Genomic DNA, 15,773 nt, shown 5'->3' on the forward strand with positions numbered 1-15,773 from the left:
ATGCCAATGGACTGAGGCGCAGTCGTTTCGCCGTTTCCGTGACTCAGCTATGTGATGTTTGAGTGGCTCAGAAAGGGCATCGCAACCAACCAGAGGCCAGTTTAGTTCTCACAACCTTTAACGACCTGATTGGAGACAGATGTTCTCCAGGGATGCAGGACGGCAAAGAACAGCAGCTCTTTCAGATGAGGAAACTAATTCTTCAACAGTTAGGATGATACATGTTTTTTTTCCACAATGTAGGATGTAATTTGTTATATATGGTGAAATGGAGGAGCCATAAAAGGCAAGACAAATTCATAAGGATTAAAGGGATGTCGAAAGTCGTTCCAAACCTACAGTAGCCTATGTGATTTGGTTTCTGTGGAATACAAAGGAAGATATTTTGAAGAACAGTTTTTGTCCATACCTTAAAAGTAAATGGGGTTCTTAAAAAAAAAACATTTAAAACACATATTTTATGTTCCACAGAACAAATAAAATCGTACAGGTTTGGAATGACATGAGAGAAAATTAGTGATCACAGAACTGTCATTTTTGGGTGAACTATTCTTTGAACATCTCAACCAAAGACAAATACAATGATATACAGTTAGACTGAATCAGGGCTGTCAGAATATCTGATTTTCACTATCATTTCATTATCATGGCTAAAAGAATTCATGATAATGATACTGTCACAATATCTATAAATAAATGATACTATCAGAACATTCGTCTTTAATTATCTTTTTTGTGTGTGTGAGTGTGTGTGTCTGTGTTTTTACTTTTTTGGCCAATTAATCACGCTCAAAATACGAGTTAGACTACAGTTTGTAACCATAACCAATGCAAAAGCATTCAAAAAGGACTTACTGTTGAACCGCACTTCCTGCAGTCTTTTTTATGGCGTACAATAGAGTTCAACACTGGCGACTCATGGTGAGCAAACTTTTCTGAGTGACAGTGTCTTGCTTTTACCCGTCATCTTCACTGACATGATTTCATGCGGCAGTAGTAGCTGCACATTGCATCATCGTCTTCTTTCCATTTTATGACAAGTGGCAACAAGCGTAAAGTTGCAGTACCGCCTACTACTATGTTGGAGTGTCAACAAGATACTGATGTAGCTTTAACACAATATCAATATTACATTTTTTAAATAACGTGGTTATTGTCAACATCGGTATATTGTGACAGCCCTAGAATCAATTTCTTGATTTTGAGATCCTTGTTGAGTTGGACTCACAAAAAATTGTGATGGAAGAACCTTAGCATTCACCACTTAAATTATTTTTATGGTCTAGAAAGATTAGGGCCAGGTTGTAAGATGCCTATGAACGAACATGAAAATGTAATGTACAGAAGAAAGGAGCATTAAGAGAGATAAAGAAAGGAAGCAGGGAAGGTTGGCGCTCCACTTACCAGCGCAGACTTGCCGACACCTCCTGATCCAAGGACTACTAACTTGTATTCACGCATTGTGCAGTGTGTCCGTTAACTACCTGAGGAAGAAACAAGACAAAAAAGATGGTAACTATCAATTTCGTCAGTCAGAATTTCCTACAAGTAGCTAAGTTACTCAAAGCTTATTCAGTTGATTATTGACTTTCTTTTAAACTTTTAAACACAAAAAAAAGTTCATGAAAAGGACTTCAACGGATAACCTGAAGCTGAGAGCCGTAGTCAATCAAGCAACAAAGTAGATTTAAACCTGTGGTCAGCCCTCAAGTTCAGAGTTATCAGAAGTCCTCCAGCGTGAAATTGCTATAAAGCTGAGTATCTAATCTGAACTGCACCCTCAAGACTCCTGCCCACTCATTAATTAAGACTATAATGTAAAGTTCACAATTATTATGTGTCAACTTCAGCTTTTGCATTTATAACACCTCAAAGGGATTGTCAATCGCGTAAGTGTGCACTGCCCATGAAGGTGTTTGGTTTGAGGTCGCAAAGATGTGCGTTCATGCCATTTCCTTCTCTGCAGGAAGACAGGGGAACAAGAGCAGTGTGGTTGGGTTGACATAGATCTCAGATAAATTACACACATCGTTCACACACACACACATAGACAGATGTGAACTGCTCCACACCCTGTCTCTTGGGTCTTTCTGTCTCTCTCACTCCTCAGCTATCTCATGCAACACTTAGAGTAATAAAATGACTAACAGACATAGTATACGAATGTGCGGTAGCTTGGGTCACAAAAACTCTTTACGTATACAAAAGCATTTATGAATGCGTGGTCAATGTGAGCAAAGACTCAACGTGAACTCGTATTGCTGTGGTGGTAACAAACCTAAAGCCAACATTGATTGTTTGAAAATCCTGACGGCTCAGACATAGCAACATTGGAACAACCAATGGCATCGTTTTGTGTTATGTGTGGCCAACCAATGGCAGATGGTTTAGAAAATTTGTTTGAAAACTGTTTTCCAAAAGTTTTGAAATTTTGCAATTTCGCAATAGCGTTACTTGTGGCAACCTTGAGAATGCAACACATACTTCAATTACATTATCAACTGAGTTTGAGGCTGACACATCTCAGAAACCAACAACGTACAAAACAAGCTTGCATTTTTGGAGTCACTTGACCCCAGCTGGAAACATTTCTCAGGGGGCGTTTACTCATACACCCAAAAACAGTCAAACGCGACTGATTTGAAGAAAATGCAGAGGTCACGGGACACATTTATAAAAGGTGAGGTGCTGAAAAACAATGTGAAACACATGGCAACAGTCAAACATGTCCGCCTGGATGTGTATGGCTGTGCCAGCTGTACTGTGTGGGGGAAAAGGAAAAAAAATTATCCACTGGACAAGCGTATTTCAAACTCCATCTTGCAACCTGTTTTTGACCCTGTCAGTAACATTCTTGTCTCAATGATTAAGACACACAGGTGTAAATGTGAAAATGAGTGTAAATGCTTGCGATACTGACGCGGTTTCGAGAGGATCGATCCTCACGTAGCATCAGTTGTCGGATGACTAGTCAACCACTGTGACCCCATGCACAGTTCATATGCTTGAACCATAAATATATGTGAAAAATACAAACAATATCCCTCATTCCACCCAAGCTTGAGAGCACAGAGCAGACTACGAGTGGAATGAGTTTACAGGGAAAAACAGGAGGCACATACCAGATCCAACAGATCTAACAGATCTGCCAGGTTTTAGTGGGCATGACTGCTGAATCTGGAGCCAGACTGACTGTGAGACCACGCTCCGATAGAAGAGATTACCACTTACATCTAATGCAATAGACACAAGAGCGCCTGAGACGGACTGAACTGCCCCATTCCACTGCACTCCATTCTCAGCAACAGATCAGTGCCAGCAGACCCGTGCTGAAGAACAAATCCTCCGCTGTCATCTAATGCTCTGCTTTCCATTTACATTGGCAAAGGACTGAGGGAATGGGAGACGGAGCAGGAGGGAGAGAAGAATTGTGTGGAAATGTGAGGCTGATAGAATAAGACGCTCTATCAATATGGGAATACGGCGTTTAAATGGAAAACATCTTTTAAACTGATGTATCGTTGTATTTGTCAGTCTGGAGATATCCAAACGCAAATCTAAAAGGAAATGCAACCTCCGGAGACCAAATTCTTCGTCACATGTGGTTCATATACACTACTAGTGACTACACAAGTTGGTAGCTGAAATGAGATCAACAGAAAAGCCCAGAAAAACAGCGGTTGTTTGGGTCAAACCAACTGCTTCTATATAATTCTCGACAACAGAGTGAATTAGTCTATTTGGAACAGAAATGCACATTTCGTAAGGCAAAAGTCTGATTTGATCTTCAAATATGCATTCCACATATGCTTTTGGTTGTCAATGAAGCCCTCAGGCACCAGGGATTTACAGGCTTGCATCACAGAAGCAGGGGAATCTGGGTTTGTGGGAAGGAGAGATCGCTGTGAAATCATCTTTATTGCAGCATTCAGGGCCATTCTGGATTGGTAATAGGTGTGAGGGATTGAATGTGTCTGCAGAATTTTTTTTTATTATAAACCCACAATATATATATAGTCTGGAGATATGCAAACGCAAATATAAAAGGAAATGCAACCTCCAGAGACCTAATTCTTCGTCAGTGGTTCATATACACTACTAGTGACTACACAAGTTGGTAGCTGAAATAAGATCAACAGAAAACTACAGTAGTACTCTTCGATATTAAACAAGAAGTTCGAAGGAAAAAGATTCTTTAGTGCAAGTCTACATCATTTTTGGTCACTTATATAATTTGCCAGGTGATAAAAAAAATGATTGCAGCTGCTACTCTTTGATATTAAACAAGAAATGTGCAGGAAAAATATCCAGTCTGACACTCCAGTCCAGTAGGTGGCAGTAATCTGCCATTATTTTCTGGTCATTTTAATAGCCGTTAGCAAAGTACTGACCATTTCTGCCAGCTACTGGACTGGTGTAAGAGCATCGAATGGCAACAGGAGAGCTAGTGGCCACCATGATTTTACTGTAAAATTGCTGAAATGCTGGGTTGTTTTTACCAAAACAGGCCAGACCGTTTGGAAAATGATCAGCGAGCCGTGTGGACCTTTTTCTTTGACACTCTTGGGTGATTTATTAACTCGCCAGCCACCTCCAGCGTGGCCCTCAGAATATTTTGTTGTATAAATATCGGGACATGCAATATATCAAAAGAAAGAACAGAGCCTCGGTTCTAAAACAACAATAAAAAAATATCAATACTTGAATGTGGGTAAGTTGAGTTAAAAAGCAACATTTTGAACAAAAAGCTGAGAAAATAGTGTTAAAAAAGTCTACAACGTGCATAAGCAATGCTTTTATCACTTGTTTCTGCTCCTTTTTTGCCTATGTTTTGATCCAGAGATTCTGTACTCATTCAGAATATGCAAAATAGTGGCCCCTACTATATAACAGTGAAAACGCGGAAAGCCGGAATATTCCATTAATGCGGGGAAACATTGAGTCATAAAAGAGTTAAATTGAGTCTCGATATTTTGTGATCTGCTGAAGAAATGAAGTCATATGAGTTTGGAACGACATGAAATGGTAAAGGCCCATTCACACCAAGGACCAGAACGCTAGGCTAACGATAACAATAAAGTTTCAATAAACGCTCTACAACTCTAACGACAACAGAGGAACGATATCCTTGGAATCACATTCAGAATAACCTTTTCCACCTGATGACCAATGAAAAGACTGACAGCCAATCAGAATTCACCCGATTTTTAAGAGCTCGAACATTTAAAGCAACAGATGTCAAAAATGGAGTGCACGCTTAGAATAAACAGAACATTAGCCTATCGTCCGTTGGTGCGAACGCCAATATAGTTATCATTATAGAACATTTGGAAATCGTTCTTGGTGTGAACGGGCCTTAAATCAAGACAGAATTTCCATTTTTTTAGTGAGCACAGAAGCGGTTGGAGTAATGAGCAGATAAGCAAGATGAACTTAATGATCTGGCTTTATACAAACTATCTTTACGTGCTGCAAGTAGCCTACTTTGTAAATGAGAATTTCAGCTTGAGTCATGATTGTAATTCACAGAAACAGCAGTGATGTTGTATCAGCGCATCAAACCAACACTGAGCTGCTGAACCCTGTGGTAAGTGTAACATTGATTGTGGAAGTTCGGGGTGTGTAGATGAGCAGCTCTCGATGGTCATATTTAAGCAAGAGTGGTGAAACACATGACAGGGTGGATTATGACAGGAAATAGTACTTGATTTCTCATATCCTCCCCTTTGACACCACGCCTCTTCTGAGCTATAAAGTCAAGTGATGACAAGTTCAGCTCAAAATATCTCAGTTCACCCAGCACTGTGTAAGCTGACTCAGAGGAAGACAGGGCTTGAACAAATGAGTGACTTACTTGACCCACGACGTGACCTAAACTCATCCTAACCTCTGACCCTCCCAAATCAAATATGATTTGTTTTTATTTAGAAGGTCGTAGATGATTCCTAAAGCAGTTCTGATGGGAATCTCCACAAAATGTGAGTTTCCTAACACGCACATGCTCTCTAACACGTCTCCTCTACACCGTGTTGAAAAATTAACAGGCACATTGATCTGCACAAGCCATTGTGGCAGTGAACTGATCTCTCTCCTACAGTGCTTCCTCTCTAGTAATTAACCAAGAAAGATCCCATGACGCTGTGTAAGAGGATTTTCGCAGTGATGAAGGAACCAAAACAGAGAGAGAGCAAACGCTTCAGATCTTCCTCTAAATGATGACTAAGGTTTGGAGTTTCAGCATGCTAATGACCTAGATACACTTTTGGAAACAAAAAAATACTTCCTTAAAAGACTTAAGCTAAGTATACTATTGTCATTTTTACATGTGAATAAAGACATTAATTAAGTAAAGAACAATAGAAGTCGGATAGGCTAGGTAAACAAGAGAATTCATGTACAAATGAGCGTATGCAAGTGTGGAAGCCATATGTAAATGTTTATCTATGTGGTTTGACAGCCTTTCTATGCGTGACAAAAGCCACATTTACGCCCAAGGTAGAATGCTTAGCATGGCCACACACACACTTAAGCTGAGGAGATAAAAAGTGTAGAGTGTAGAGACAATATAAAACATAATAATAATGTTTTAAGTCCGATATAAAATTTTTTTATTGTATACATTTAAAGGCAAAAAACATATTTTTTATATATATCGGATAATTTATAACATTATTATTATGTTTTATATTGTGTCTACCTAACACTTTATCTCCTCAGCTTAAGTGTGTGTGTGGCCATGCTAAGCATTCGAACTTGGGCGTAAATGTGGCTTTCGCATAGAAAGGCTGTCAAACCACATATATATATCCTTGCCATCATCTAACACTCACTTAAAGTTAATCTTTAAAACATTAATTTAATAATGCCGTTTAATGTAATTTTCGGCAAATCTCCTTAATATAAATTTTTACACTGTACGCTATCATGTTATGATGCCTGAATTCACTTGTAGCATTAAAAAAAACAATTGATTTTAGTTTTTAAATGTTTATTTTTTAATTTTGAACAAATAGAGTATAATTTTTGTCTGGGCCATTTATCAAATTACAACCATAATATGAACATAATTATGGGTTTGCCAGGAACACGAATATCTGATTTAAGAGCAGATTGGCCTCTCAGTGATTGGCTGCTGCCAGGTGTATTTTGCCTCTCAATTTTACAAAGTAAATCAATTGTTTACTTTTTGACAGTCTCGCCACCTGCTTCACTTCGCTGTCAATCCCACAATCCTCTGTGCAAGCCTACCACACCACAGCTTTCATGGACAATGAATAGAAAACACCTGCTCAGTGAACCTGCAAGTTAAGGGTAAGAAACAAACTGAAGAGCTTTTGACAGGAAAAACAAAATTGCCATCAAGGCCAAGGCTTAAAATGACTTCTAACAGGTTATCTCTGACTCATTTATCAGAAAAATGTCTCAGTAGTTGGGCCTTTTTGTCTCTAAAAATATTTTCTTTCTTTTAGATTTTGACTTTTCAGCACTTGACGGATACAGAGAAATCGGAATCAGAAGATAGTGCTCACAAAGGCTTCAAAACAGGGAAGCCACTTATCGTTTGGGCACCTGTCATCCACACTCAAAAGCCTCAAGAGCCCTAAATGAGGAAGAGAGAGACGAACAATCTTTCCACCCATGTTTTGGCAAAGCATCCTTCTGTCTGACTGTACTACACACAGCGACAGGGGAGGAAGAGCAGCACTCGTGCTAATGGCTGAACCTCAGGTTGTCCTCAGAAAAGGTCAAGAGGGTGTCAGAGACTCAGCAGCATCATAGTGAAAGTGATTCTGTGGTGAGTGGATTCTGCCTCTAAGACCCGCAAACATGGTGTTGAGCTACTTAAAACCATTAAAAGGGTTTTAAGGACAAGCATAACCTTCTTTTTAGATTCACAAACAGCTTGATAGAGAAAAAAACACACACTAACATACATGAAACCTGACGTGTAATTGAGGTCTCAAGATGTGGGTCAACCAATCACACAAATCAAACTGTATCCTGAAGCGGTATTGTGTATAAAATACTGCAAATATTATGAGTATGGCATTTGCAGCTCTAGTAACTAATAACCTAAAAGTACTGGAACGCAAGAGAATGGTCATCTAGATAAGTCATTTTAATTGAGTCCAATTAGCATTGCCAAGCAGAGCATTCAGATCTCTGAATTAATCCACATACAGTAGGGCACAATACAGACAGAGTATGCAGATAATATCTCTGCAACGCTTTGTTTATGACCTACAAAGTATATGCTAGCAATGCATCTTACTTAATCTCAGATCTTTGCAAAAAAAGATAGCCATTTTGGCTTAAGATGACCTTATATGTTGCTACAGGTGTAGTAAAGTAAAAGGCCTGTTAAATCAAGCACAGAAGGATGAAACGGCTCACGGTCATCCTTCAGACACCAGCGTCTAAATGACGAATCAGCCTATTTGACTAATATTTCGTGTGCTAAGGTGAGGGAGACTGAAATGTGGAACGGAACGAATCAACAGTCTTGCTCTGAACTTGCAGGTCGGCCGTCAGGGCAATATTCTAATCGCTGGAGACTGTGCTGGAAAGGGCTGTATCAGCGTTACAACATGCTGCTGTTAGCCTTCTTCTAACGCTGGCGCACAAACCTACTGGCAACAGAACACAAGAGGTTTATAAACCAGAGCACAGTCCCTCTGAAAGGACTTGAGGAAAAAAAGATGTGTTAAATAGAAGAAAAGGGTGCTATCTTGGTTTTACGACATTCCTGATTAGGTATTGTGGCCATTACATATGTTCTTCTTAAAGGAATAATTTATAAATAAAAAAGACAAAATTAAAATTGTCATTATTGACTGTATGCGGTCATATTTTCCATGGAAAACAAGTACTATTAGGAAAATAATAATAATGTCTTAATACAAATTTTGCACCTTTACATAGATTTTGTTCCATTCCATGCATAGTGATCAGAGACTGTCAAGGTTTGGGGAAAAACTACAAAAAATAAACGTAACCCATAAACGTAATCCATACAACCCATACATCTTATAAAAAGGGAGCAAACCAAATGTGAGGAACAAACAAAAATGCAATAACATTCAAATTTTGGCCAAGACAGATGAGCTGGTAATTATTTTCATGGCCAATGACCAATAAATGGTCTACTACTACTTTGTCTGAATAAATTAATAATATAACGCCAAAAACAATCACATGCTTCAAGTGAATTTAGGAATCTCTGTATCAAATGTACAGCATAAATCAAATTTGTTTTTTAATTATTAGTCTTTTCAAAGATTAAGTTTAAGTGAGTATTATGTAACAATAGAGGAAATGAGCATGCCAATAACTTATATTGTAGAGATTTATCATGCATTTGTGGCTTGACAGCCTGTGGTCACTAGGTCACTTATTTTATTTTTAAATATACTTTCAAAAAACAACATCATCGCATGTGTTTGGGAACTACATAAATAAATGATTTTCATTTTTGGGTCAACCATCCCTTTAAGAAGAACCTTTCACATGACGATCCACATGACCACATTCGTTCAGGCGTTCAATATAAAGTCACAAGTTAAATGCAATGCAACATAAGGAAGACAGCAAATGCTCATTCCTGTAGGAAGTGCAAAGGTCATGGAGTTCATGGAGCAGATTACAATCCGAAAAAGGACTAATCAACACTGGAAAAAGAGAAGAACGAGTTTATCTCCACTTGAGAGATGGTGGCATCTTTCACCCGGAGGCAGGCTAAGGTGTAAACACAAACTGGCAGGCTATAGACACCAGGAGTCAGCGAGAATGAGATCTTTCCACGGCTGCGAGCAGGAGACGGTAAGCGTCATATTCAGAGCAAAGCAGCAGCGATGGCTGTGAATGTGAAGCTGAACAGCACTGAGGTGGGGGAGAGATGGTCTGAGTTCTCACATTTCAAACCTCAAAGACTTCATCTCAGCCAAATTCATTTCGGCATGCGAGCGCTGGAAAAAGTCTGCGTTAGCCAGCCGCAATGTCTGTGACGTTCATGAGTTCGGGCTCTGGCAGACGGCTGGAGAGAGTGAAGTGTTTTAAGTACTATCCCTGCAGGGCGCACACTTTGTGCAAAAATGACAATCTAGTTAATAGTCCACAAGCATGCCTGATTTGACACTATGACACTGGAAACAAATGGTTAAATAGGAGTTTAACGATAAGCTACGCTCCCACAACAACAAGCTACAAAACTACTGCTGCCTTTATCAAGTCAAGTCAAGTCAAGTCAAGTCTTTATTTGTCATGTTTAATGACATTTGTTATGTCATGTTATAATATTATTAGTCAACTTTTATGAACTTGAAAGTAGACCCATGTACCCACAGGGAAATCTCATCGGTCAAATATCATATATCAAACATCAAATATATTCCAATTGCCTGTGACATTGTTGCTATCGCAGTATTCTGCTTTCTTTCAGTGTAGTGAACTTGAAATGTGTTATATTACGCCTTGTTAGAAACGGACATTACAGGTCTTCAATTGAAATGTGAAATATTCTAACCAAGCATTGCAATGTCTCACGATGTTGCTAAACAGATTTCCATTAGTTAAAGCACCGCCTGACATTTCAATGCGAAGTGATGCAGCAGCCTTTGCATAGCAGTGTAAGAAAGAAGGCATGCAAACACACACGGTGACTCACTGCCCAACTTATAACAAGCCTAAAAATGGCCACAGTTTTGGGACCGAACGGGGATGAGGTAGCAGTAAATCTCAGGTTTCATTCTGACGGGCCACACAACACACAAAAACTGTGTGGTAAAGCGAGGCTTAGCAATACTGTAAATGCTCTAGCTACTGTAAGCCTAATAACACCCTAGAAACGCCATCAACTCTGATACTGAATCAATAACGCCCTGGCACTCTGTCTTTCTCTCTACCTCTGCATCAATAGCTCAGGTTAGTCTATTTAAATCAGCACCACTGTTCCATTTTTGTCAGACTTCTCTGTTTCTTTTGGGTAGCAATTAGTCAAAGTGAATCCCCACTGGGAGTGGAGATACACGAGAGGCAACTCCACTGCCAAGTTGCATTTGAACATAAAAAGACCCCCTTCTGTGCCATCCGGAGCTATTAACCCTCTCGCCCGCTCTCGTAAAGGGTTAAAGAACGCCCTTTTAATGAAAGTCGGGTGGGCCCAGCTGTTAAATCAACACAGCTGCTTCTACACCCCAGGTGTGATGGCACTGCCTCAAGAGTGCCCAAGAATTGATCAGGCAAAAAGAAGCGTCACATAATGCCATGGAACACACTTTTCGAAGCCATAGATAAGAAAAAGGGAGGAGAAAATGACATCACAGTGCCAAAAAAAGAAGGAAGGGGTATTGGCATCAGTCCAGGTACGCTCCACAGCCACAAAGTCTTTCAATTAACAAACGATTTGCTCAAAACCTTCCCACCAAAGTGCACAGGCCTTCTATGAAGGGAGCACATTGTGGTCACACTTTAAAGCCAGAAACACACTTTAACTCTTTTCCCGCCATTGACCAAATTTTCCACAACACAACGCTTCCCTGCATTGACAGAATTTTAACCATTAGGCCACAACTGCCCCGCAACAGTTTCCAGTCTGCCTGGTATAGCTCAAAGCATTTGCGTTCGTTCACACATAATTTCGGGAGGTTTTACAAACAGCCTTCCCATGACAAGTCCAGGGCCATACAGACTCCCAGAACACCTAACAAGCAATCGGTTACCTTGTACATTCCCTATCAAAGGTAACATCCCAAGGTTGTGTCCATCATCTAAAGAGGCCATTCTTTAATTTGTCCACACTGGTGCTTTTTAAATGGGTATGGAGATGCAACATCATCCATACACGTTGGAACTGAATGACAAATGGGTCAAGCCTGGTGTCAGAGTGAGATATTGCACTCTGCTCATTCAGACAGAAACATATGGCTCAACGGGGGTTTAGGGGAGTTTCAATGACCTGCAGCCCCATCGCCCCTTTGGCCCATTCCCAGGACTCACCTCAACCTCTCAACCATCATTTGTCATTTCTCAGTGAGGCACGATCAGGCCGCAGAGATCCTGGCATGATTCCCCGAGCCAGAGAGGAGGAGGAGGAGGAACACACAGTATCCATAAATCATATGCAAAGACAAGATCTCTGACAGTCACAAGACTAATCTATGACTCACAAATACTAAAATTCAAGAAGGGAGGGTAATTTAACCCATGCACAGACACAGCATGTGCATTTAAAAGCCGCTTTTTCATAGAAGAGCATTCAGATGGTGATTAAATCACTTTTGGTAGCCAGTAGTCGTTTTAATGGGTCAATGACAGGATGCTTGTGTACTTTGTCCGGATCTATACATTTTTCATCAAAAACTCATTTAAAATGTGATTCACAAATACATTGATTTGACAACTGTTCTTCTATGAGGAACATGTTTATAACTTCTGAATCAAGTATTTTGGATGAGGTGATACAGCAAGAAAAAAATGACAGTAGATTTGTTACGATATCCTTGATATGATCTTTTTATGACAAGACAGAGTTGATTTAGGATGTAAAATGTCATGAGGTTCGTTTAAATTGAACTGCATCATCAACAGTCTCTGCCAGATAACTTCATTTGGAATTTATTGTCTTGGCTTTATTGCTGCACAATCGCTGTCACCGTGAAAGCCCCTTAAGGATCAATGTAAAACTCAGATATTTAAAAAAACGATGCATGCACATCGTGTCTAGTAGTGAGCAGTCAGGCGGCGCCCAACCTCTTCCCAGACTGCGTTATTGGATAATCTTTCTGATGGATGGGAATTACTCCAACCATCCTAACAGGATTAAGGCACCAGCACTTCATTGTTTGTGGATACCAGAAGATGATTGAACAAACTATGCTGGAAGTCACGGAAATGAGAATGGAATCATGGACCCAATGGCAAAATCCACTCCTGCGTGTCAGAACACATAGAGTGCACTAGTAGCGCTACACAGAGTTTGTAATAATATGTGTATGGCTCTAAAAAACTTGCATCCAAAAGACACATGGAGAGATACTGCTTTCAGTTTGACTGGACAGAAATAAGCACTTCACAGAAACAAACGTTTCCCAGGAGCCATAAGACCTAACGTTGAGTGCATACCTGCCTTAAGTAAGTTATTGCACAATTTTCTCCATCAAAATTCAATGACTTAGCAGGGTTTTGGGCCACGAGGTGGTTTTGGGTCAGAGTTCACTGCTCTGTCATTACTCAGATGGCAATTGCAAACGTGTTATGTCAAAACGCACACGTCTGATGGGAGAATAATCCATTATAGGCAAATAAAAACCCACACACATTAACCCTACTGAACCTGAACCACAGAGCAATGAATCCTATCAGCTTAAGTGTGATTAATTGATGCAATACACAGAGATGAGAAAGGCCACTATATGCAGAACAAGTCATGCTGGCAATAATAAACGATTACTTTATTGGCCAACGCATGCTTGTGGGTTCCAATTTGGGCTGGGAGATATATCAAATAATTACGGTATATTCACAATGATTTTGTTGCCGATATACAAGTAAAAAAACATAATGAATAATTGCTATGGCTTTAATGCTCATAAGCATAAGACATTAACATATACATAAGTATAATAACATTTAAACAGCATCTCTTATTTAACACTGGGTTGGGAAGTTTGAATCATTTAAACACTGCTTTTTCAGACTCTCCATTTCAACGAATCAACTGATTTCATGATTCATTTTTATCATCACTCGAAAATGTTCATAGAAGTCCCTGAGTTATATGCATGTAGATAATGTTAATTATTATTACAGTATTGTTATACTGATGCTAAATCATTTTATGTTCATTTAGAGAAATTGTGTTGAAAATATGCCTATTTACCTTGATTTTTAATTAATTTTACTTCTTTCATTAAGCATAAATAATAGTCACTCATATTATTGAAGCAAAAAAGAATGAAAATACAAAAAAAGTTTGAGGTCGATAATAATTTTCAATGTTTTTGAAAGAAGTCTCTAAAAAGTAGTACAGTAAAAACAGTAATAGTATTGTGAAATATTATTTCAATTTAAAATAACTTTTGTATTTGAATAGATTTTAAAATGTCATTTATTTCAGCATCATTACTCGTCTTCAGTGTCAAATTGGTCATTCAGTAATCATTCTAATATGCTGATTGGGTGGTCAAGATTTTTTTTTAAATCATTATCAATGTTGAAAACTGTTTTGTGGAAACTGTGATACCCTTTTCCCCAAAATTATTGATAGATATAAAGTTAAAAAACAGCATCCATTTTAAATAGATTGTTTTTTAAACAACATTACATGTCTTTAATGTCACTTTTGATCAATTTTATCAAACTTAATTTCTTTAAAAGGAATCATACTAACTCCAAAACTTGGAATGGAAGTGTAATGAAAATTTAAATATTGATTCATATTGAATATTGTCTGAAACATGATAAAGGCTGTAAAACATTTCCCCCAGCCCTGATTGCAATATTCAGCAAATATTTCATAAGATTCATGACCTCAAGCATGTGAAATTCACAGTGGTTTTCTTGAATTCAACTTCTTTAAAGAAGTTGAAAGTACTTTCTGAGTTAGATCTCCTTCAAACTTCGAAACATCTGAGATAACGAGCCATTAGCACACGATCTGCACTTTATTTTGAAATGCGTTTCTGATACGTCTCGGCCACACGCTTGAAACCTCCCACACAAGAAAGTCACAGAATTCACACAAAAGCACAGACAAACAAGCTAATGATCCCTACTGAATAAATCCCATTCCTGAGGAAAAGTGAGAGCTCTTTACAACCGAGACTGACAGCTAACAAGACACAGTCCAGATTCAGCGGATTATAGTCACTCTCTAATCCAGTGCAACGCGAGCACTTCCTGCAGCAGAGTTAAATCAAAGCAGGCCAGGAGGCAGGGCGGAACAATGCCTGAGAAGCTGCATTTCTCTCTTCTCCATTGCATGTGGAATGCGGTTGTTTACGCAGGCCGCTCGGCCGACCCGCTATCTTGTATCAAATGGTCCCTGAGCCCGAAGAGGAAGACCAGAGGGAATGGAATTGTCCTCTGTGTAATTCCACATTGGAATGTAGAGCAGGGACGCATCTCTTTTGTCCAGGGCTGGAGCTCCGAGAGCAGTGATTCAGAGAGGGGCGCGGAGAGACCCCCGGGGGGATCCCCCCCCCCCAAACCCTGGGCGTTGCCGGTTCTGGCCTGAGGAAGCACTGAAATGCTTGAGAATGTTCTGGCTGTTTTTCCGTCACACCAGAAATAACATCAATGCAAATACAGTGTGTTTGAACTGGAAAGAGCTTTACTGTGAAGCATTTCCATAGCCTATTTAAAGCGTCTAAAAATGCATGTTCGAGAGAGTGAAAAAGTGAGAGAAAGAGATCACAGAGTATTATTGAGTACCATAGTATAAAACAATTCGATTGAGGACATGATTCTAAGGGTGGATGAACCGTAAAGTCATCCTTAACTCTAAAATCCTGAATTCATTCACTCATTCTATGCCACTATATGATGGAACAATTTCCAACAATAGAAGTGATGGATATAATAGAAGTAATAGATACAATAGAAGTAAATTATATCACTAAAGACCTGTGATGAGTCTTTAAAAGTGTCACTAGAACTGCAAAAAGTCGGCATGGAATGGAAATTTCCTGTCTATTTTTTTAAAAGCATCTTATTGAACTTATCATGAATAAATCATCCATGCATACGTTTTATTTTTGATTTTGTTCCAAACCCTA

General features: G+C 39.2%; 1 protein-coding gene across 3 annotated transcripts in view; it reads right to left on the reverse strand.

Moving 5' to 3' along the window:
- rap1b (RAP1B, member of RAS oncogene family) overlaps positions 1-15,773 on the reverse strand; it is a 52,237-nt gene that overhangs the window by 18,304 nt on the left and 18,160 nt on the right. For all 3 annotated transcript variants that reach the window (XM_079623665.1, XM_079623667.1, XM_079623666.1), the window contains exon 2: positions 1,405-1,484. In XM_079623665.1, the coding sequence (XP_079479791.1) occupies positions 1,405-1,461 (57 nt within the window). In that variant the 5' untranslated portion in view covers positions 1,462-1,484. The remainder of the gene's footprint in view (positions 1-1,404; positions 1,485-15,773) is intronic.

The sequence above is a fragment of the Phoxinus phoxinus genome (assembly GCF_949152265.1).
Source record: "Phoxinus phoxinus genome assembly, chromosome: 9".
NCBI lineage: Eukaryota > Metazoa > Chordata > Actinopteri > Cypriniformes > Leuciscidae > Phoxinus > Phoxinus phoxinus.